This window comes from Labrus bergylta, chromosome 14, assembly GCF_963930695.1.
Source record: "Labrus bergylta chromosome 14, fLabBer1.1, whole genome shotgun sequence".
Lineage (NCBI taxonomy): Eukaryota > Metazoa > Chordata > Actinopteri > Labriformes > Labridae > Labrus > Labrus bergylta.
In genome coordinates, this window is record NC_089208.1 from 6,705,712 (window position 1) to 6,728,612 (window position 22,901).

General features: G+C 40.9%; 1 protein-coding gene across 2 annotated transcripts; it reads right to left on the minus strand.

Annotated features, from left to right (window-relative positions):
* Positions 1 to 89: 89 nt before the first annotated feature.
* c2cd2l (c2cd2 like) lies at positions 90 to 21,600 on the minus strand. 2 transcript variants are annotated; one of them, XM_020646180.3, is made up of 15 exons: positions 21,237 to 21,600; positions 20,564 to 20,998; positions 9,535 to 9,630; positions 9,173 to 9,292; positions 7,277 to 7,387; positions 6,542 to 6,652; positions 6,300 to 6,399; positions 6,080 to 6,212; positions 5,453 to 5,517; positions 5,115 to 5,236; positions 4,449 to 4,620; positions 4,129 to 4,221; positions 3,582 to 3,676; positions 2,947 to 3,160; positions 90 to 2,087 (listed from the first exon to the last, which is right to left on the minus strand). In XM_020646180.3, exons 2-15 carry the CDS (start codon positions 20,921 to 20,923, stop codon positions 1,837 to 1,839), a joined length of 2,043 nt encoding a protein of 680 aa, XP_020501836.2. In that variant the 5' UTR covers positions 20,924 to 20,998; positions 21,237 to 21,600; the 3' UTR covers positions 90 to 1,836. The 2 variants fall into 2 exon arrangements, with proteins under 2 accessions (XP_020501836.2, XP_020501835.2); XM_020646179.3 differs by having other exon boundaries at positions 3,582 to 3,715; positions 21,237 to 21,599.
* Between the last annotated feature and the right edge of the window lie 1,301 nt (positions 21,601 to 22,901).

Sequence of the window (22,901 nt, forward strand, 5' to 3'; positions counted from 1 at the left end):
TTTAAAACACAGAACCTCAGGGTAAGTGTGTGTGTGTCACTCCTTAATGAAATATATCCACAGTAGCCCAGATTCTGGTACCAAAGAAGTGATGCTCCAAAAATAATTTATTTGCAATAAATTACACATTTCAAATATAACAGAAATCACACATTTGTTAAGATTATATCAGCGGCTATCTGCTTCCCATTCCAGCATTAGACAGGATAGATTGTGTGCCTTCAGACAATGAAGTGGCTTTGTTTTTTCTCAGCATTTTAAATGGTTGTAAAGCACATGGTACTTTTCGTCATAGTCCCTGGGATTGCAGTGGCTCAACCTCTGTGATCGCTTTTCAATAAAAATCCCTTTATTCATGAAAGAAAACACACCTTATAATTTAGTCAAAAGTAATTTGGTTTTTCTGATGTCCAACAAAAAAAAAAAAATGCAGATTCTATATTTTCTCTGTATCACACAAATGCCCCAAAACCCTATGTACATTTTTACATACTGGTTCAGTGTGCCTTTACAGGGCACAGCGGGTTTCCTTGAAACTCAACTTCTGTTTCATTTCTAGCCCTGAGTTTGTACTCGTTTCTTAACTCCGACCATCACCTCTTCAGAAACTGTGACAGTCCTGTTGCTCATATTTCATTTTCAATCTCTTAATGCTTCCTAAACATTGTTTTTTTTTTTCCAATCTTAACTGGAGAACTTTACCTGCATTATCACTCATGTAAGACTTACATAATTATTCAAGAAGAACTACAACATGATGATGCTCCTTTATGTAGTTACAGGATAGGGTTTGCATGGTTTAGTTAAAAGATTATTAGCGAAGCATTTCCTGCAAGTGAAAGCTTTGCAACCCTGCGAGGCATCACCCCGGATATATATGCAAGTTAATGATTGTTATTGCGATAAGAAAAATCCATATGAGCATGACTGGAGTCTTAATAAATAGTTTTGATGCACTCGGCTCAAATGGAGCCAACAGAAGCCACGCGTAAAGTAGGAAATCATTCTTCTTTCAACCAAAAGAAAAATCACAATTAAAAAAAACACAAAATCCAAACATAATTACCAGCTGGTCAGGTAGGTATCCTGGTAGTTGAAGTTTTAAAAGTAAACTGAAATGTGTCATGATGTACAGACAGTACTTTCATAAATTAAAGAGTACAGTAAATATATTATTTTTTCAGCGTCTTATATAAGATACAACATCGACAAACATTCTAATGTTGAAGCAGAAATCAACAGCTAGATGAAGAGTGTTTTTTTTTTTTGCTTTAAATTACCTTTGCATGGAAAAACACAACAATGTCTTTATTATACAATGCAATGCAACTATGATGACTTTTTTTTGGAAGGTCAAATAAAAAGCACTGTATTTCATTAGATCCACATAATAATAAATTACCTTTATACAACCCAGGAATTTTACATGTGCGGTTTAAAAAAAAAAAAAAAAACAACCTTAAGAGTTCAAAGTGCAACCAGCTGCATCTTACTCGCCTTTTATGTCATTACATAATGTCAGGACATTCTTGGTATTCTTGTTAAAATACCCTCACTGTAGTTTGTTTTCCAACTGTGCATGAGGTATTTCCATGCAACTTTTACCTGCCAATGACCCTGCAGAGGATTTCTTCTCAAATTAGACAGAATGAGTTACTTGATTTATCATGATGTCCGTCCTGAAGGTGCAACTATTTCTCTCCAGAGGAAAGACCTCCCAGAGGTATCCTCATCTCAAGGTGTATAACCCACCTGGGGTGTCACCCTGTCGAAACTGGATTCTTGCCTTGTTCGGTCGTCTTACAGTCAAGATGAGAAAATGTCCTAACTGGCTTGTCAGTTATCCAGAGAGCCTGCTCCTCCGTTGGTCGCAGTGGCTTTGCCTTTTGATTTTCCTGATGAGCGGAAAGAGAAGCGCTTGATGAGACGCCTGGAGAAGCTGCCAGACTTTTTACGGCTGCTGGTTGCTGCAGCAGCAAAGTTATTGCCCATGTTGGAGATGTCTTCATGTGATTGGCTGAGGCAGGACTCCTTTTCTCGATGTCTTCTGCGGAACAACAGCTTCGACCCGCTCTGCAGAAAGCTCACTGCAGCAAACAGACAGAACACTTCAATGTGTCAAAATGTGAATCCACATGTGCAGTATTGAGACTTTGTCAAAAACACTTGGCCAGTCAGCCAACTACTAGTTAAATGAAACAGTTCACTGATACTGTAAGAAAGCAGGCTCATCCAATTGGTTTTCAAGACAGTTCAGCATGAATCCCCTCAAACATCCATTTGGTCTGTTCAGTTTGTGCTGCAAAAAGGCCACCAGAGGGCAGCAGCAAAAGCACTTAAGAGTCGCTCATATCATACAGCCTGTAAATTAAATTCTGATGAAATTATGTAAGACTATAAAACATGTTGTACAATGAATTTTATAACTTCATGGAGATGTTTCAAAGAATAACAATGAGTGCAAAAATAATGAAAGGTAACATTTTCAAAGACAAAAAGGGTAAAAAATCTTTTCATATGTTTCAATTATTCAACATCAGGGGCTCCTATGGCAGAGTTGTCTGTTTGCACACCATATATACAGAGACTGTAGTCAGTGGTGTAGTGATGCCTAAAGAAGTGGGTATGTTCTTAATTTTTCCCAAAATATCCAAAGGATAAACATCCTCTGCTAAAGACATATTTTGACATTTAAACTAGCCAACAGACTACAGGCTGAAACTACACAGTGACGCATTTTGAGTGAACTATTTGTTATTCCTAAACAGTGTTGGGGGTAATGCATCACAAAACAATGCACAATGTTTCAATGTAACTATTATTATGATTATAAATAATTGAAATATTTCATTTACACTTTCATAACAAAACTTACCGTCAGATAAAACCTCTTCTTGTAATAAATTGAATCCCTGAACCAAGCACAAACAAGGACACCTGGCTTACCTTTATGGTCCTTCAGGCTGCGTGTTTCCAAGGCACCAGTGGAACCAGTATCTGACTCCACATCGTCCACAGACGGACGCTCCGACACGTCGGAGGGTGTGGTTTCTTCTGGATCCTGGTAATGCCCGGCACCATAATGGTTGCCATGCATGGCTGCATCCATGGCTGCAGCATAGCCGCTGGACAGCGCACAGTCATCTTCAGAGAGCGGAACCTAATGAGGGACAGACATAATGAATCAAACGATGCCCTTTAAAAAGCATATAATTTTGTGTCATATTTCCAATGCAGCCACTGAATACAGCGCTGACGGCTTTCAGAACGGAATCAGGTCAGAAGACTCTCATCCTGCCGTAATGTGATCCTAGTGGGGTTGTGCCTGTGGACTAAATTTAGCTCAAAGTCATTTCACCTTCTTGTCATTGTATTCTGAGATTCCTTTAAAAGAAGGAGTTTTTCTGGACCTGTTATTGTAGTTATAGTAAAAAATATATAAAAAAATGTGCCAGTAGCTGACCTCCCACTGATGAGCTCAACGACGTTGAAAGAAAAAAAAGTACATCAGTTTTGATGTATCAGTGTTTGCACCAATTCAACAAGCCACCGCATTGAAACGAGGTTTTGAATTCTCTGACCTTGGACACGCCCGAGATGATCAGCGTGCTCCTTTTGGTCGGGGTCTTCCGAGCTGCTTTGGATGCCGACTCTGTCAGCTGCCGAATGGCCGTCTCTGCAACGGGATCCAGGCCATTAGACAGGCGGCTGCTCTCTGAGCAACAAAACACAAATATGTAAATCAGCACTACACTAGTTCACTGTGAAATACTGTTCAATATGAGATTTTGAGTGTAGTGCACATCAATTTGAAAATGTATGCTTGATCAAATATTTGTATTTTATTCTTTTTTAATTTCTAAGAGGTATTATATATATATTCTTATCAGCAAAAAAAGGTAATCCTGTTTATGTTCCAAGTCTAAAATCCTGTTTCCTGTATTTAAGCTGGCGGGTTGCAGCGGTAAAGCCCTGTTCAGGATTTTGAGCAGGAGTACCTGCACAGAGAGGACATGATGCTTGCTGAAAGGTGCATTCCTCTCCTCTCATGTTACACAGCAGCCTGCTGCTTAGCCTACTTTGCATCTGTTATGTAAAACAACGTCTGGCCTTCCAGCCTGAACTCACTGCTCGGGTTGGGGCTGCCTTTGGCATCTGACAGGATGGTGGGCTTCTTCTCCGTCACCTCCACTTTGGATGGCGTCCGCAGAGGAGACTCACCTGAAATGCATCCCACAAAGTCACTTTTAATATAATCACAACACTTTTTTTGTTTTTCTCTTCTGTTGCGAACATGGTGATACTTTTCTAACAGGGTTAGAAGATGTTAGAAATAGAGGCAGGCTGCATCTGAACAGGCATGAAATTATGACTGACAGAGAAATATAATGAAGTTTCAAATGCAGCATTTTCTCAACAAGATCGATTGTAATATTTGTCAAACGAACCTGGGCTGCGTTCCAGTTTGAGTCGAGACTGAACGGTGGTCACGGTGGTGACGATGGTTCCGTCTGGCATGATGGTCCGGTCCACATCCACTTTCTTAGTGGGGGTGACAGAGGAACGGTGGGGCAAAGCATTGTGGGTGCTGCGAGGCTCCTCTGCTTCAACGTACAGCAGCTGGAGGAGTTAAAGAAACAAACAATGTATGTATTTATGGCTTTGGACTTTTCATTTAGCAAATAAATGTCTTCAGGGAAAGACTTCGTTGAAACCCAGGAGCTTTATCTAAACCGACATGTTCATCTATCTGCAGGGATGATTTCAGTTTGATTACCAGTGTGGGTATAACAGGTTACAGGAGATGTAGAGGACAACAGGTGGTGTTAATGTAAATATTGGCCTGCAGACATAAAGCAGATGTTACTGTATTGCTGTCTTTGAAAAATATGTAAATCACAAGAAGGAAAAAAAGGCAACAAGTCTGCAGAGACAGCTGTCAGCGGCATGACAATGGACCACTGTTATACAACGCTGCCTCGGCCTTTGTAGTGAATCTTTGTTTCAGTTAGATAATAAACTGCGATGATGTAACAGCACACTTCAAAGCATGAGAATGGCTTTGAAAGTGTTTTTTTTTTTTTTACAGCGGTGTGCTGCGTCTCTACACTCACCTCTGCTGTGACTGTGGCGTGTGGAGCCAAGCCGTGGCCGGGGCTGATTGACAGTGTGTGCTGACCAGTGGGAACTTTGTGGCAGAGGTCGAACACTATGGAGGCGTAGCCGGGCAGGAATTCTAATGGAGATTAGAAAAAATCAAAAAGCATTAAAACGTTCTCTTTAGCACTTTCACATTTTCTACGTTACCAAAAAAAATGCTATGAGAGACCGTCGCAGCCTGCCAACAGCACATTAAAGGCATCAATGAATCTGCTTAAGAAGTCTAAACATTCATGCTGATCAGGCTTTTGAACGGCAGCCAATAGTAAATTGCTAAGCAGCAGTGCCTTACGTTCCCTTTTTCCATTTCGCTCCAGAAGTCTGACCCTCAACTCTTTGGTCTCCAGCCCGAGCTCCCTGCAACACACAGGGACAAAACACACGTTAGATTTAAAGGGAAACCGCAAAATACAAAGAAATACAATTAAAGGAATATTGCAACTCTAAGGCTGATTTCTCCTTTAAAGCTTCTGTAAATCTTAAGTTGTGACAGCATGAGAATGACTTGACAGCATGAGAATTCTTGACTGTATTGGCTACTAATCCCTCCTCTTGAAATGTCAATGGAACATGTCTTACAAACCGCAGGTCGCTAAACCTTTAGAGACGGTGTAAGACTCCCACACTGCCCACATTTTCATTCATGTTTGAAAAGGAAAAAAAGTCAGTTTGTCAAACAGGTGACTTCTTCTGCTTTAAATCAAACTCTTCTCTGAATCAGCAGTAAGCTATACGAGCTTGTCAGCATTCATTTGATGCGTCATATTTTTTGTCTGACGGGCCAGTGTTTGTCAACAGGACTGATGTCGAATACCGTTGTTCTACCGATAACATAAGTGCATCTCTAGAAGTTATAATTTTTAAAGTGATTAAGAAAATGTTTTGGCAGGAACAGCACACAAGCTCGAGCCTTCCTCACAGTGAAATCTCTTCGCCCCATTCCAGCGGGGCGTTCGGGTTGCCGGGCACAGACAGGAAGCTTGTTGACCTCTCTGTGGAGGGTTGGTCCAGGTTCAGGACACAGCACAGCTCCCCTGATCTGGAGAAATGACCTGCGTGCACACAGAGACACAGTGAGACCTCGGCAATCGGCAGGAAGCCGGGCGGATATGATCTGACGCAGAGGGAGAATGTCTGACCTTTACTTAAGGTCGCCCCGAGCTGCCGGAGCAGTAGTCGTCTCACCAAGACGCTCTGGGGTGCAGAGTTTAATCCCACAGACAGATGGTCCATGGGGGCCTGGGAGCGTGAAGGGGGGGGGGGGGGGGTTCCACAGCAGAAACAGTTTAACTCAGGATGTTTAATACAACATTCAGTCTAAGCAAGTCATAAAACAAGTCTTGGTTAGTTTGACTTTTATTAAAACCTAAACATTTCTTACCAAGGAGGACACGCAAGTCTTGAGGTTGAGGACCATCGCTGGCTGAGTGCTGAACAGAGTGTCCTCTATCAGTCCCTTAATGGTGTCCAGGTCGGCGTTACCTTCAGCGCTCTGATGGAGAAGAAGGATGTGTTGGAGCGGGAGAGTTGAGAAAAGTGAGTAGAAATTGGGTCTTTTAATCACTTTTTGTGCCTCATATCATTGTCATTAAAAGAATATCAAAGCAGCACAAATACAAAAGAATTGTCACGGCTGCTTTAATCTCTTAGTTTGCTTGAGAAGCCTTGCACCTCTGGGGGACTGAACACTGAATATTTCATACTCGCTAATTAGCATGAATTAAAAAAATAGAAAGGTTATTTTTTTTAATCACTCTCAGTGTTTTTCCCAAAAGAGCTTTTTTCTTTGTCCAGAACAGAAACAGCATCTATCTTTTTCCTTAATAGACCTTGTTGCTGTTTCAGACAAAAAGACATGACATGGCTTGCAAGCGCACATTTATACAGCTATTTTCAGAACGGCATTTCCTCCATGACTCATGAGGAGCGTAATGAGGCCGAGAGTGACTCGCATGCAAAACACGACGTGTTGACTGAGATTGATGAAGCATTTGAATAATGTGTGTTTTCTGTTTTGAATGTGCACGGCTTCTCCATACCGAGTCTGATCAGTTCTTCAGAGCTGCGTGAGGCCGACGTACGTGTATCAGGGGGGATCAGTATCAGACGTTCTCACCTGTCTCTGCAGCCTGCAGGGAGTCACACTCAGAGTAAACGACGGCTGCTTTGAAAGAGTCCAGGACATCAGCAGACCCTCATCCGCCATCTCCTCCAGAAACACAGCCACCTGATGCAGACAGACAGGGAGAAGGTGTGAGAAATAGAGGCGACATTGTCAATTGTCAGTGCATATCTACATTAGTTCATTTAGTTTAGAAAAGGCAGGTAGGTGACTGTGATGTTGCTTCATAGTAACTGTTCCTTTAAGATGCTTTAATCTCAGGAGAAAGGTAAGTTTAGGGAAATGAGGCTTTGTTCAGACAAGCGGAGGGTGGAGCCACACTCTCTCTCTCTTTTGTATTATGGACAATTACACAATTACCCCATTAAAACTTTGTCCTGTTGATTCTCTTGTGTTGAATACAAACGAGGGAATTGTTAATAGTGTCAATCTCCGGCTTTATTCAGTGAAAACCCTCAACTAATTATACTGTTTCATTTTGATAATTAAATTTAAACAAGGTCTCCTCCTCCTAAGAGAGGCAGACCGTACTGGCAGCTGAAACACATTTTACAGTGTAAACTATCAGGTCACATTTCACTTTAAAAATTTAGGGAAATTGTGAGAAACAAAAAATGTAAAGGACTCTTTTTTTTTTTAAAATCAGGTGATAAGACTTTCTTTTCTAAAGCTAGATGGTGGAAAGAGTTAAGTCCAGATGGAAAAAACACACTTACAGGATTTAACATCTGCACGACTATGTTCTTTGAATCTGTTGAGGCCAGTGCAATCCTGTTTGCTGTTGGGCGCAGCGGCAGCAGGCTGAGGGCAGCAGATGCGAACTGACTGAACAAACTGATCCGCGAGGCCAGTGAAGACGTGGGAGTGGAGCTGAACTCTCCGAGAGCAGGATGCTCTTCAAGCTACGTGTCATGCCATACGATGCGATGCAAAGTGATACTTGCAATGCAATAGAATGGGATGCAATAAACTGTATTGACTCATTGGGGATTTGTCTTAGACTTCAGGTGTTGTATACATTTAGCTGCCTCCACAGTAGAATCAATAAAATATAAAAATAAAACCAACAACAATCCACTTGTAAAAATAGAAGCACATACCCATGACAAACAAACAAACAAACAGCATATTGCACATTACCCATAATGCACCAGATCTACATAAAACACATTATAATCAGGGAAAAAGACGAGATCATCATGACCATGTTGCCTCTTTGATGATGAAATCCATCCACACCATAAGGTACTGGTGAAGCACAGAAGCACCTTCAGTTCAAGACTCATTCCCCCATGATGCACCTCAGAACACAACAGGAAGTCAATCCTGTTAGTGGCCACAAAAGCTTTTGAACTTCACCCTCTGATTGTCAGACACTCGGTCTGACCCGGGACTAATTTCACTGTCAGCTGCTATAAACTCCTTCACTATTCATTGTTTATGTGCATCTGTGAAACACTGAAACTCAACTGGTCAATATTTCTTTCATGAATCCTAACTATGCAGAACTCAGTACTTTTTGTACTTCTGCTTATAGTAATTGTTTTATTCCAATTAATATTTCATATTTATCTTCATGTCATATCTTGTATAACAGCAAGTGCAACAGCCAAATATTATTAAAATAATGTATCTCTGATTCTGATTTAATTTGGCTAAAACACACGTGCATTGCTGAAATAAAACAGAGGATATTGACTGTCATAAGAAATAAAACTATAAAAGACTCCTCATCACATGACCATGACAGTGCGGACTGTATCACATGTGATGTTTTTGTACTCATTTGAATAACAATGCAAATAGATCTCTGTCATTGTCATTTGTTTTAGAAGCCTCCCCTCGAATGTGCAAATTGCAAAAGAAAATCCAGGTGGTGAGCTTTTATACCTGTGCCACAGTAGGTGCTATGGTGATCTGATAGGTGTCCATGGAAACGGCAGCATGTGACTGCTGAGTGACGGTCACAGGAAATGTCACTGTGTCCACCCAACATTTACAGTGTAACACCTGCAAAACAAGAAGAGACAGCACTGAAAGACTGAAGATAAAATCCCTTTGTTTCTATCACACATCCTGAAAATGTGTCTTCATCTGCAGCTCATTTGACATGACACTGAAATTTGGGCCAGGATATTTCATCTCATGTCTTGCCCTCATTAAAATGTTAATGGGTGAGTGGCTAAGAAATGTCGGCTTCAGATGTTAATCCCTGTTTGTGTTAATGAACGTGATACATTTAGATTACTCACCATTCTGTGTGCTGATTGGTCAGTGCAGGTCACGCTATCTATGGCAGAGGCAGCCGTTAGCTGGAGACTGCTGTCAAAAGTGATCTGGATGGAGCTCTGGAGGAGACGGAGGGAGGAGAACAAATGTCCTAAATATTACATAAGAGAGTGAGAAGAGACACTTGGGGTAGACGTGCAATATTTTGTACTGCAGTTTGCAGCCTTTCATGTAGCTGGTTAGCTGGCAGTCCCTGTGCTCTTGGATCTTTGGTTAGAAAAAGGAATCTGCTGCTGCTGCTGCTGTAACATTTCAATGTAAATGCAAATGTTGTGAATTTTAAGTAGCAATGTTTTGAAACCCTTTTTTCCTACCGAATCCCAATGCCAAGGCATGTGTCATCCCTTTTCAACCAGTTTTAATAAGTCTCAGAGCTCCCCAAAACATGTCTGTGAAGTTTCGTGTTCTAAATCCACTCTGATCCTGTATTTGATCATGCCTATAAACCCCTCTATTTCAGCCCTGCTCAGAACAGGCTGTTTCTGTGTCTATAGCTTTAAATGCAAATGAGCTGTGTTTGACCACGCCCCCTCTGGAAGGGCTCGAGTGGTTTGGGCTTTCTTGCACCATGCCATACTTTACGTTGAGAAGGCAGACTCAGAGGGCAGAACAAACACCTAGCTGTGGGAGTGTCACCCACCTGGGGGAGGGGTTACTGCCCTTTATGATGTCACAAAGGGAAACTCTTCAAAAGGGCCTGTTTGAGCACACATTTTCTACTTTCAAAATGTGCTGTTGCGGTTTATTATAAAGGTGTTGTTTCATTCAACAACCTGTTTGGAGATTTATAATCTAACCACAGACAGGAGGAAAGATCACATTACATTTAATCCCCCCCCCCCCCCCCCCCCCTCAGGTATCAACAGAAGTACTCAGTAAAGCATTACTTTGAACTTTTAGTTGAGTGTAAATTTAAAGACCAGTAATTTTACTTCTACTAAAGTACAATTTAATCAAAGTGACTGTTCTTTTCTTTGAGTATAATATTCTTGTCTTTCCACCCCAGAGCTCCTTCCTGATTGGCCCAAATGAAGCAGCTACCAAAGCTGTATGAAATCAGCAATCTGTTCGACACTCCTAGAGGAGAAGGATGTGAGGGGAGCCAGTTTGTCCTTTGTCTTGACTTTTTTACAGTGTTGTCTTCAGAGGACCGTAAGTAATGAAGAAAATAGTTTTTTGTTGTTGATGTTTTTTTTTGTGGCCGGCCTGAAAAAAACTGTTCAAATTAGAAATCTGAATTGCGGTTGTCAATCCTTTCCACTCACAATGCCTGCCAGCCACACGTGTACACCAACAGGTTCCCCTCTTATACAACTTTTACGAGAAACATGTTGTGATTATTCTTTTACAGCTGTGAACTACTTGAATTATACAGAGTTATTTCATAGCTGTAAGGCTTCATGTACTAGTTTCTTCATATTTGGTGCCTTGTCTTTTGTTGAAATAAAGTAATAATTAAAAAAAACTATGAATGTTGTATTTATTATTCATTACAGTACACAAACGTCCTTTTCCCTGCCTTTAAAAAAAACAGGTTTATTTACTGCTGGTTAACTATACTTGCCAGAACATTCTCCCAATTTCTGCACCAACAGGAATATCCTGTGATGAAGAAAGGTTACTCCTCATGTGTCATTACAACACTCTTAATAAACAGTCTCTTGCGAGGAGCCATAGTGTATATGTTAAGAAGCAGTTTCTACAAACATGCTTGTGTATTCAATAAATGGCAAAGCATCATTGTTTTTTTGTTTTTTTTCTCCAGGCTGCTCAGTGGATTTGTGCACTCGGATGAATAATGCCTGAAGGTGCTGGCAAAAACATTACGACATATGTTTGACCAAAGACTGCTAGGGAATATAAGCTTGTGGATTCTCTGCCTGGATCTGGCTAATAAAAAAAAAAGTACAGAGCCTCTACTTCACCTATCAGCATCCATTATCAAGCCTGCATTGGTCAATGCTTAGTCATGCTTACAGCCAGGCAGATTGTACTGTGGGAGTGTTAGACTTGGAAGAGACCCCTAACAAGAGGAATTATTGTCTCAGTTGTAAGACAAGATTCACAAGGAAACGTGACAACACCAGTGGCCTACTCTCACCGTGTGAGCGTGCCAGAGGATCTGCTTCAGACGCCGGCTTTAACGGTCTCAGGAGAAACAAGCCAGGGAACACAAATCCCCTATTGTCAGGACATATGTTCCTCTAAGGTCCAAGTCCAATCACTATCACACACAACGTTGGAGGCGGGGCAGAGGTGGGAGGATGATATAACGAAAGTCTGTGGTGTGTATCTGTGTGTGTCTGTGTGTGTGTGTGTGTTCCAGTCAGAAGGGCAAAAAGCCAAGTGCAATGCTGCAAGCTTACGTAGGTTTCCCTGGACTCAACACTGCAGTCACATGACCGCAGAGTACAACCGGCTGTGTTCACCTCGGTTGGCTGGAGCCTCTAAAACTGCTCAGTCACCCAGCCGTTCATTACATCCAGAGTGCAGAACAAATATGATGTGATGTATTTCAGATCGTGAAAGGCGTTAGAGAAACCCAATAATCACGTGGTCGTGATTGTGCGTGGTTTTGTAGATGTTGCTTTAGTGAAAGCTGCGTCACTGCAGTCGAACACCACCCGCATATTTTTGCTGTGAGGCTAATTTGAGTTGGCAAGAGGACGTGAGAGAATTCTCCTAAATGTCAGGCTGTTTTTGTGAACACACACAATCTTGCAAAAATGGACATAAAGAGAGCAAAAAACAATCATAAGTTAACATCAGTTTTGCATTTTTGTGTGTTGATATAGATTGATCTATACATAGACTTCTATTCCACATTCGTTGCACCTATATGGCAGGTCAAATAACCACAAGGCCACCAGACGTCCTCCCTAATATGCCAATATTTAAACCTAAAAACCCTCCGATCCAGAGACATCTTTCTGAGAGGAGTCACTTCACATTTACATCTTAGATTTGTCACTTTTTATGTAAAACCTAACAAATACATATGACAAATAGAAAAAGACAACCTCATCATTTTGCAGATTACTTCAGGACACATGGCAGCAGAGGCTCGCCAATATTTGTCAATCAAATTCTCGCATGCTTAAGGGAAGGTTATGTCATCAGATTTGTTTTAAAGTCGGTGTTGTTTATGGCGCTCGGTGCTGTGAACAACAAACACTCTCTGGGCTGAACTCTAATCCAAGAGTTGTATTCTTTAGGGCTGACTCATAGACTGTATGAAACATGGACATAGTGTGAATGACGCCAGCCATCGGTTGTAGCGTTGTGAAAGCTGATGATAGCGGCTGCCATACTGGACATGCTGACTCCAAATAACCTCTGGCTAATCCAGAAGCAGGCAAACACATCTCGTTAGCGGAAACAAGCCCATCCAGCTCCACTAGTTTGTTATTTGGCCAACAAAGTCCTAACAATGAACAAAACACAAACAAAGCCTAAAGTTTAAGGTCAGTAACAGGATTTAGCGGAGTTCAAGTCCATCCTTTTTGCAAACAGCTACAACACGCCCGCCTGTCCGTCAAATCAGCCATGTCCTTATGACACCTAATTATACATAACTCTAAGCCTTAATGTAAACATTCTCCCCACTAAACTTTTTCCCGGTAAAGAAACGAGCTGAAGAGAACAAACCTGTTTTCAGATCCAGACAGTAAGCTTGTTTATTTCTGCTGTAAAAATCTGTATTTTAACATGGGCTCAAATGGGGATTTCTTTATTTTTGGAGCCTGCCTCAAGTGGACATTTGAGCAACTGCAATTGTTTTGCACTTCCACAAGTGAATTATTTTTTTTACCACTCAAGGTCGCCGCTTAGGTTGACCATGGTGCTAGCTTGAAATTTTGAAGTTTATGTATTTGTTTATTTATAAGGGACACATAATGAACATTGCTTCATATGTAAAATACAAAGTATACAGGTTTCTAGCCTTAGGCTAAAAGCCTAGGCTTTTAGTTTTTACCTGCTTGGTCAGAAAGGTAAAGTCTTTCCAATTATTTTGGTCCATCCGTGTCCTGACAATAAAGTAAGGTTGGAAAACATTTATATATTTTGTATAAAAGGACGTAGAGAATCTAAATGTTCACCTGTTCATTATCTTTCTACTCCTTCAAAGAGACTGGACTCAAAACATTTTTGTTGCATCTACTGGCCTCTCGATAGCCATCTGGTGCTCTGTGGTGTTGTGTATCCTCCTGGCAGAAGCAACAGAGCTCGTTTTGTCATGGAGAGGCCAAAGCTAGCAGCATCACCACACGTTTGTCCTTGTGAACCACCACAGTGTATATTAAAGATATTTCTGGAGAGAGACCGTTCCTGAGGACATCCACGGTGTCACTTCAGGTTCGTCAGCGTCAACCCTTTGGGTCCGGCTGTCTGAAAAGCATGTGGGTCAGCCAGAAATACACTCCCCCTGTGGCTCCTGTTGACCCTCATCTTCCTTTTATGCCTTTTCTAATTGCAGCGTGGATTTCAGGTTTTGGCAGCAAAAAGGTACAAATGTTTGTGGTGTAGAAAAAGTTATTTTTACATTTTGTTTCACCTCTTTTACTTTAAGACAACAATCAAACCTAAATATAATGTTAATGTTTCCAAATAGCTTTAGAGAAATATGTTAGCCCAAACACAAGCCCACTGCTCTGACAACATGACAAAATGAATTACCGTTACTATCACTGGGATGTAAACGTGTGTTTGCAATGTTAGCATGCTAACACAAATGCAAAACAAAGTAAGTATGCTAACAGGTGCTTCAGAACTATGTTACACTGTTAAGGTAAACTTTCACTGACATTAGCATGTATGCAGTCTCATTCAAAGCATTTTAGCATGCAGTTGTAAGCATTTAGCCTTCGCTTTAGCTAGTGATGCTAGCTTTACATTGTAGCAAGCTGATTCAACTGATTATTTTCAAAGTTATAAATAATTACAGCATTTGAAGAGCTGATTGTGTAGCTGTATACAACTACTACGACATAATGTGTCAAACACAGCCATTAAAACTATGAAAAGTAAGGACTTCTGTTAAGCATTTAGGATCCAGCTTCCGTTAGCATTAGCAATTTGTTCATGAACTATTTGATATAAGAATAATTAAGAGTGTGTGTCTCCACTTTAAATGCTGAGTCAAAGGAGCTGTGTGGCCAATAAATAACTACGGTGGGTGAGAATAAAAGTCAATTTGAGTCAATTTGAGTAAAACTTGCAGGTGAATGTAATCAGCCAGCTGTGACTGAAACAAATGAGTGCTTGTTGTCCCCTGTCGTTAAGAAGAATCTACTTGAAACATAATCATTGGGGGCATTAATCATCTACCAGCAGCTCACAGCCAGAGAGGGAAGAAGTGAACTGTGTCCTCTAGCTAATCACCAGCCTCTGTATAATTGCAGATCGTGAATGGACTCGGAGCTTCCTTCCCTGCAGATGCACACTCGATTGCTCTATTAATCCCCCTCTACAGTACCACCCACTGAACCCTTGGCATCATGTGTCAGCTGCAGGAGCAGGAAGAGTCTGACAATATGATTATGATCTGCTGGTCTGAAGAGGCCAGTCCTTCAAGCCCAGTGCACCCAACTAATCCAGTCAGACATCTGAGAAGCTCCATATCAAGTCCTCCTGCCAAGGCAAGATTACATCCAAAGACTCCCACAGTAATACTTCAGCATACAGACATTTTCAACAACAGCAGCTGAGTCATGCAAATACAAATGCAGGGGTAGTTTTTATGCTCCTGTTCAGATTTATGTGTCTTTAATGTCTTTGTGTGACAGGATTTGAGTGGAGCAAAAGTCTGCAAACCATGTTTAATGGCTTGTGTTTAATTTACAAGACCCTTTAGAGGTATACACTTAGCATGCTTAATTGTTCAAGTGCTTGTGCATGACAAGTGCAGCTATAGTTACTGGTGACTCCATGGAAATTACCATCATGTAAGAAAGTGCAGACTTAGGGCTGGATTGTTGGGTGTCTCACGATTCGATTTTATTTCGATTCTTGGGGTCACGATTCGATTCATAATAGATTCTCAATTCAAAACGATTCTGGATTCATAATTCAAAGTTTGTTTTTGAGTTAGTACATACTACAGGATCTACTCCAGTCATCTGTGAGACTGGCTGAATTTCTTGACGCTCCATTTGTCATTTTACAGATCTAAACAGCTAGCCTGAGCACTTCGATGTTTGTAAGTTATGAATCTATTTAAAATCTAATTTTTTACAAAAATCGAGACTCCTGTAAACATACATTGTGTGTTCATAAATAAAGAGGACGTCCTTTAATGCCACATTTAAGAAACTCAGACAAAGCCTGGAGCTAAAGACTATAGACTTGGTGTATATCTTTAGACTAAACCCCAGCTGCAACACATCAGCGCTGCTACACTCTTTTCCCCATAAGCTTGCAATTGTCTCATCAAATCTGCATCTTAAGTCAATCAATATCTCTTCAACCTTTTCAGAATCATCCACCTTATAATTTTCCTTTGGTATTTAACTTATTGACATAAAAATTAAAAAAAATCTCCAGACTAAGTTTGTTAAATGAAGAATCTAGATAACACACTGACACGTTATCTCTTGCCAACGTGGTGCTTTAGCTTGTAGCATGTGTTGCTGCTCTCCATGTTTATGTAACATCCCCCCCCCCCCCATGTTGCTGTCATGATTCAGCCCCATAACGCATTTTTTTTGTAGGCTTGTCCTTTTTTGTTCTTTTTTTTTTTTTTTTTTTCTTTTAATACTGGATTTCAGGGGTCAGGGTCATGGCTCCCCTCTGGATAAGTTCAACTCCAAGGACATCAAACTCAAAATTAGTGAGACAGCATGAGCTGCTCTGTAAGTTTGCCGTGTTTGCTCATTCCCATTGGACGGTTGGAGGAGGTCCAGGATGGTGTTTCTCTCTCTGTGGTAGTGAACTGGGTATCCATGAAAGCATCCAAAAAGTTAACTAAGCTACTGACACTTGTGAAATCTTTATTCTAAAGGTTATTAGAAATTCTTTGTCAGTGTCCCCTGGTTGCCTGGCAACTTCACATTGACAACATGACATGTGGAGGTCAATGCCTTACAGCCTATTAGGTTGTGTCTGAAAAGTCGCCCTCATCCCCTTCTCCCTATATAGGGATTTAAATGTAGTGGATTATATTGTGCACTTATTCGGCTCCATTAAAAAACATTTTGGACCTTACTCGCTCACTCTGGGCCCTGACAGTGATGTCATTGCTATCACACTAAACTAAAACGAGCAGCTTAACTCCAGCCAGTGATCAATAATAACGGTAAATTACAGCATGAATTTCAGTTATAACTTGTGATATTCTGAGTTTATTTTCCAAAACAGTTAAAAATAATGAATCTAAAAATAACAGAAAATGAGTCTCAGAGCGGTTGGAAATAATTTTGAGCTCTTCTTTGGTCCAGCCAAAAGCTTGAAACCCAAAGACGTTTACTGGAACAGGAGACGGGGGAAAAAAAACTTTAACTTATTCAACTTGTCTTTGATTGGATGAATTTCATCATAATTATTTAAAGACCTCCGTCAGCATCAATCTTCGATGCCACACAAGTACTTAGGTTAATGCTATAAATGGGATTTTCTGCTAATCCCCACATGATCACACTGAAGCTGTATCTTTATCACGCTGTTGCTCCTCCGGGGAAGCTCACGTTTGCTCCGATGCAGAAACATGATCAACGGTAGATGAGACTGCATGGGACGGTAGTTTGGAAAGTTTGTCTGGTCAAACTGGCTGTTTTGAAATTGGCCTGGTATGCCTGGTAGGTGACAGGTGTTTGCAGGAAGCAAAGAATGTGAAGTGACTACTTGCTGGTGGCCACACTTAATAATTGCCACAAAGCCCCACAGCAGGTTTTTCCAGTCCAGATTTAAGGGAGCAAGTGAAAAGGCAGGAGGATCGGTGAACCATAAGGTACAACTCTGAGTCTCAGCATGTTGACAGAAAGACAGAGTTAGTCGGCTTTTCTAACTTTATCATGAACATCTGAAGAGTCAACAATACTCTAACCTTTAATGCATCTCCAAAGACAAGGATGGAGTCTTTACCTTGGTGCTCATACGTTGTTCTGTGTATATTTAGCAACACATGTTTGTGATTTACGAAATCAGTTTTAACTTCAGAGCTTTATTAACAACCACACAAGTGATTTGCATACGTCCCAGACACAAACAGATTGCTCTGCAGGCATAAACAATGACTGGCAAATATTTCGTTGTGATGAATGTGCCCAGGGAGCTTTGGCTCACATTCTCACTTCACAAACTAAACACCACATTGGACATATGGACGCATGCAGCTCGTCTCTGTCTCCTCAAACACTGATGTGTTTACCAAGTCTGGAGAATGATATTCAAATAAACTAAATACACCCTGTAACTGCAAGTAAAAGCTCTGTATCTGGTGATTCTGTAAAGCACTTCACAAGTCCAGTCATCACAGATCAAACACACTGAGAACCGTGAAGTTATGAGGGTCTTACGTAACAAAAAGACTAACAGCAACCTCCTTTTTAAAATCACAAAACCCTTTGGAAGTAATCTAATTTCTAAAGTAGTGATCTTAAACGTGCACAGAAATGTACAGATTCTGTGGTATATGTTCAAAACTCTACACACAAACTGTCCTCAGAGGAATATTTGGTCCCTGTAACACTGTTTGAAGATAAAATGCTACGTGAGAAGTTATGGTGGGGGGCCGCAACAGTGAAACCGGAACTCTCCTGGTCGCTTTTTTTTAGCTCCAAACAGTGCTGCAGGGATCCATTTTTTTCTTTGAATAAAGTTTGTGTATTTAGTTCAGAAAATATAGCAGAGAATTGTTTCACTTCTCCAACTTTCACATTTTATTACCAAATCTAAAGTGCACCTTTAAAGTCCTCAAATGTGTTAAAACAGCCAAAAGCCAAATTATTGTTCCATTAATAAATCTATCCCACCTACAAGAAGTTCATAATGTTCAAATAGGGAGCGAGGCAGCGTTAGCGTCAAAGTTCAGCCAAGGTTCGCTCCAGTGTTTTGGAGTGTCTTGGTAACCGGGAGCAACAAAGGTCACTAATTGGGCCATTGTAAGGTGGCACGCTCTCATTTAGCATCAATCAAAGAGAGTCGGTCGGTAGCCCGCGGTTCACTGACCTCTTACAACAAAAAATGTTCCGCACTTTGATGAAAACAGATACGAGCTGACTGAGCGGGCTCCATGCTGCATACCGTACACATCATGCGTTGGTATGCAGAGAAAATTCATGAAGAACATCCCGAGAGCATGAGGGATTCACATGAGGAAGCATTAACACGAAGCAATCACAGTCTGCAAAGCAGCTCTGTTAGCTTCTCTTCAAGCAAGTGATCTCCAACGACAGCAGTCTGCACACTGTGGAAGCTATTAGTCATAGTAACTTATTAACCATTACATAATTTATTATCAGTATAATTAGTGTATATGTTGTGATAACTCAATACTTTGTTACACAAACTTACAAAACTGATAAACCTGAAATTAACAGCATGATTCAAAGGACATAACTTAAGATAACGTTGATCCAGTAGAGTATGAATCCAGAGAGCAAAAGGTTCATTATCTTCCTTCTGTATTTTTACATGTATCCTGTTTTTACTGACTGGTGGAAGATTTTTATTTCCGCCTTGTTTTATGATCTTGTTTGGTTTTTCAAAGGTTCACCTTTAAAGCATTGGGCACTACGCTCAGTGAGTCAGTCATGCCTTTGGGTTATTTATTACTTACTTCACTGTAAGCCACTTCTATCTGAAGGAAATCTAACTTATCATGATCACCTCTCACAGAGAAAAAGTAAAAGTGTTTAATTCAATTATTATACTGGGACACATTTTCCACTTGTACGAGTGAAATCAGCTAAAACACAAAACACTTGTATTATGATTTGCTGTTCAATGTTTCCTTTTAGAGCAGTTTTTTTTTGTTTGTTTTTAGATCCCTTTAAGTCGCTTCACTTGAACATCGGCTGAGGGTGATTTCAATCCGCCGAGGTGAGCTGACCCTTATGAGTCAAGAGTTTTCTTTGTTGTGCAGGTTCACCCCGCAGATCAATCCGACCCCCTTTTAAACTCCCCTACAACTCATCTCTCATTCAGCATCCACACACACAGTTTGTGGGTGGGTTGGGAGGTGGAGGATCTGTCTCCTCTTCCAGCGCTCAGAGGAAACATCTGACTGTGTGGCAGACTTTGATTCACACGGATCAAAGGAGCTACTTTTAAAAAAAAGGGGAGGGGGGAGAGAGAGAGAGAGACCTTTAGCAACTTATGATAAGCCTCTAACACGTGCTGGACTGCCAAAGGCCTGCAGTTGTGTCTCGCGCTGAAACACCAGAGTAGAGTGTGAAGCTGTTGATGCAGAGTTATGAAAACACGTCTTCCTCCACGGCACAGCAAACAAGAATGCAGATCATTTAGAAAAAAAAGAAGAAACATCCTGATTGGTTTTTTTAATCCATTCTTAGTAATAGTTCGCTTGCTTTAGGTTATAAGCAGCAGGAAATGTAAGACACTGTAACACTCTCCCTGTCTGATCCTTGCCTCTTCCTACTGATCGCACACATCCATTCCCCCCCCCCCCCCCCACAGTCAGGGGTATCCGACTATTTTTAAGAGGCGTGGGTGTTTGTACTGTGGCTGCCTTTGCCTCTCCACTCTTATATGTGCATTGATTCAGAGCTGTTACGCAAGCCTCTGCTCCCCATCCTCTTACCGATTAGACACTCCAACTCCCACACCTCCACCTCTCTGCCTGCACACACTTCCAGCCCACATGGGCACACAGGCAGCAGTATCAACCCCTTGCTTAACTATTTATGCTCCTTGCTTAGCGGAGTAACCTTAGGCGCGTTCCCACCACATGCCGGCACCGTGTTTTCATAAATTTGTGCTGCACCTCTCCTCTTCCTTCGCGCCTTAAAAAGACCCTCAGATTCTTTCACTCACCCCGTGCCTGCAGGCCTGCTCGTTCAGAGCGTTGACCCAGCTCCTCTGGAACTGCTCCCTGAAGGACTTGAAGGAGAACAGAGAGGTCAGCAAGCCTTTCACCCCAGCCTCAGATGTGGGACCTCCTCCACCCTGGCCCGAGCGGAGCTTCAGCAGGAAGTCCCAGACACCTCCAGTCTGGCTCTGGGGGGGAGGTTTCTTCCAGGAGGAGTCTCTCTCTCCGTCCCGCTTGGCTGCCCTCTTGGCTCTCCACAGGCGCAGCACGGTCACCAAGTACTGGAGCAACCATCCCAACACAATGAGCAAGGAGGCAAGGAAGAGACCCACCAGACACAGCCAGCTCAACTCCTGGAGCTCCATCAGCGTCTCCTGAGGCCTTTCATATCACCAGGTCCGGATGGAAATATCAGGACTGTCACTCAGCTTCCCTTTAGCCTGCAAGTGGCAGATTTGCAAGTTATAACTAAGGTCAAAGGATGCACTGAGATGGATAATGTTGCGTTCATTTGCTTGTTTCTAAAACGCATTAAAACGCCACTGGCTGCATTCACAGCAGAGACTCGTATAGGCTATCCAAATGCGTTCAAGCTGCGGGGACTTTCTGAGAATGCATTTTAAAGACGAGATGCAGCTAAAAAAAAATGGTGTGTAGATTCACTGGGATATAACCTACCGTGCAAGTCAAACAGTCCGAGGTGTAAGCTGCAGGTCATCGACAGTAACGTGAAGCTGGCTCCGTGTCGTTGTGCAGCGCTGCCAACAGCAGATGTGTGTGTCCCATCTCACGTTGATCAGCGCCGCGTCGAGCGATGTGTGTGTGCTGTCATCTGTCGACTCAAAACAAAAACCTGCTCCTCACTCCTTGTGGGTTTCAAATCTCCGCTGCTAGTACCCTCCCCCTCCTCCTCCTCCTCCTACCTCTCTCCAAGCACCCATGCTCCAGCCCTCTCCACCAAGATAATGACGGAGGGCCGCAGTGGCCTACAGGTGGCGCTGCAGGCAGAGAGATGAAAACAAGAGCACAAAAAAAAAGGCGGGGGGGGGGGGGGGGGGTGTAGGGCCTTCAGAATAAGAGCTGGGAATTTTAAAATGAGGCAATTTTTTTTTTAAATCAAAGTCTGCATCGTGGGTTCATTTAATGTTTGTCTCTTGGATTTTGGTTGTATCCATTTTTTTTTGTAATTTTTTTGTGACATTTTTACTTAAATACATTATTAATCGGGTCCTGCTTAATTACCATAGACTGTAAATATTACCTTATATTTATTGCCTTAATATTTACAGTCTATTGTTATTACATAATTGTATGTCCGCCTCTTGTAGTGACACACTTAAAATCCATAAACTCTTAGTTTCTTTTGTACATGGCCTAAGTGATGCATTATCCAAAACAAATGTGTTAAATTAAGTTTATCGCTGTGATAAAGACAGGGTAAAGGAAAATGATAAAGATCCTGTAAATACAAAGGCTAATACTTTTAATTTACAATATTTACAATAATTTTTACAATTTTGCCCTCTCTGTTCATCTCTCTTCTGTTGTTGTTTTGTTGTATTTGCTCTGTCTGTCACAGCACTTTGTAAACATTTGTTTTTAAAGGTGCTATATAAATAAAGATATTATTATTGTTGTTATTATTATTATTATTATTATTATTAATAGAGGGATAATAACAGTGACAATAAAGATATTGATCAAGTAAAAAATGTGACGCTATAGGCTATTTACATTATTAAATTGTAATCTCGACTTGTAATTATTTAACAGAAAACAGATGAATATCGCTCAGAAAGCTGATTGCATTTATTTTAGAATGAAAGAAAGAAAGAAAGAAATTAAGAGAAGTCAATACCATAGACTGTAAATAATAATTGTATATGGTGAAAACCAGCGACACTGTGAGCTGTTAACACTGATTATTTCTTTACAGATCATTCACAACAACAATAATAATAATAATAATATCTTTATTTTTATAGCACCTTTAAAAACAGATGTTTACAAAGTTCTGTGACAGACAAAGTAAATACAGCAAAAACACAATTCAAACACAATGGGCCACTATGAGGCACAACAATTATTTAAAGAGATAAAGATAAAGATAAAGTTTATTGATCCCCGTGGGGGAAATTTGTGCATTACAGCAGCTCCAGAAAACAGGGGACGGGAATATACTTATTAAAAATAAAAATAGAAGTTAAAAACAGATCAAACATATTTACATCATTTAAATAAAAAAATACAATAATGTAAAAAAATACAATAATGTAAATGTAAAATTACACAGTACACATAAAGCATTTATAGTTTGTGAAAGGCAACAAATAGATTACATTA

What these genes read in the sequence shown, in the direction of transcription:
- c2cd2l (XM_020646179.3), bottom strand. Translation starts at nt 20,923, where the DNA reads ATGGAGCTCCAGGAGTTGAGCTGGCTGTGTCTGGTGGGTCTCTTCCTT. An exon ending in AGCAGGCCTGCAGGCACGGG is followed by an intron (nt 9,631 to 20,563) that starts GTGAGTGAAAGA and finishes CGTCTCCTCCAG; the next exon opens with AGCTCCATCCAGATCACTTT. An exon ending in GCGAAATGGAAAAAGGGAAC is followed by an intron (nt 5,237 to 5,452) that starts GTAAGGCACTGC and finishes AATCTCCATTAG; the next exon opens with AATTCCTGCCCGGCTACGCC.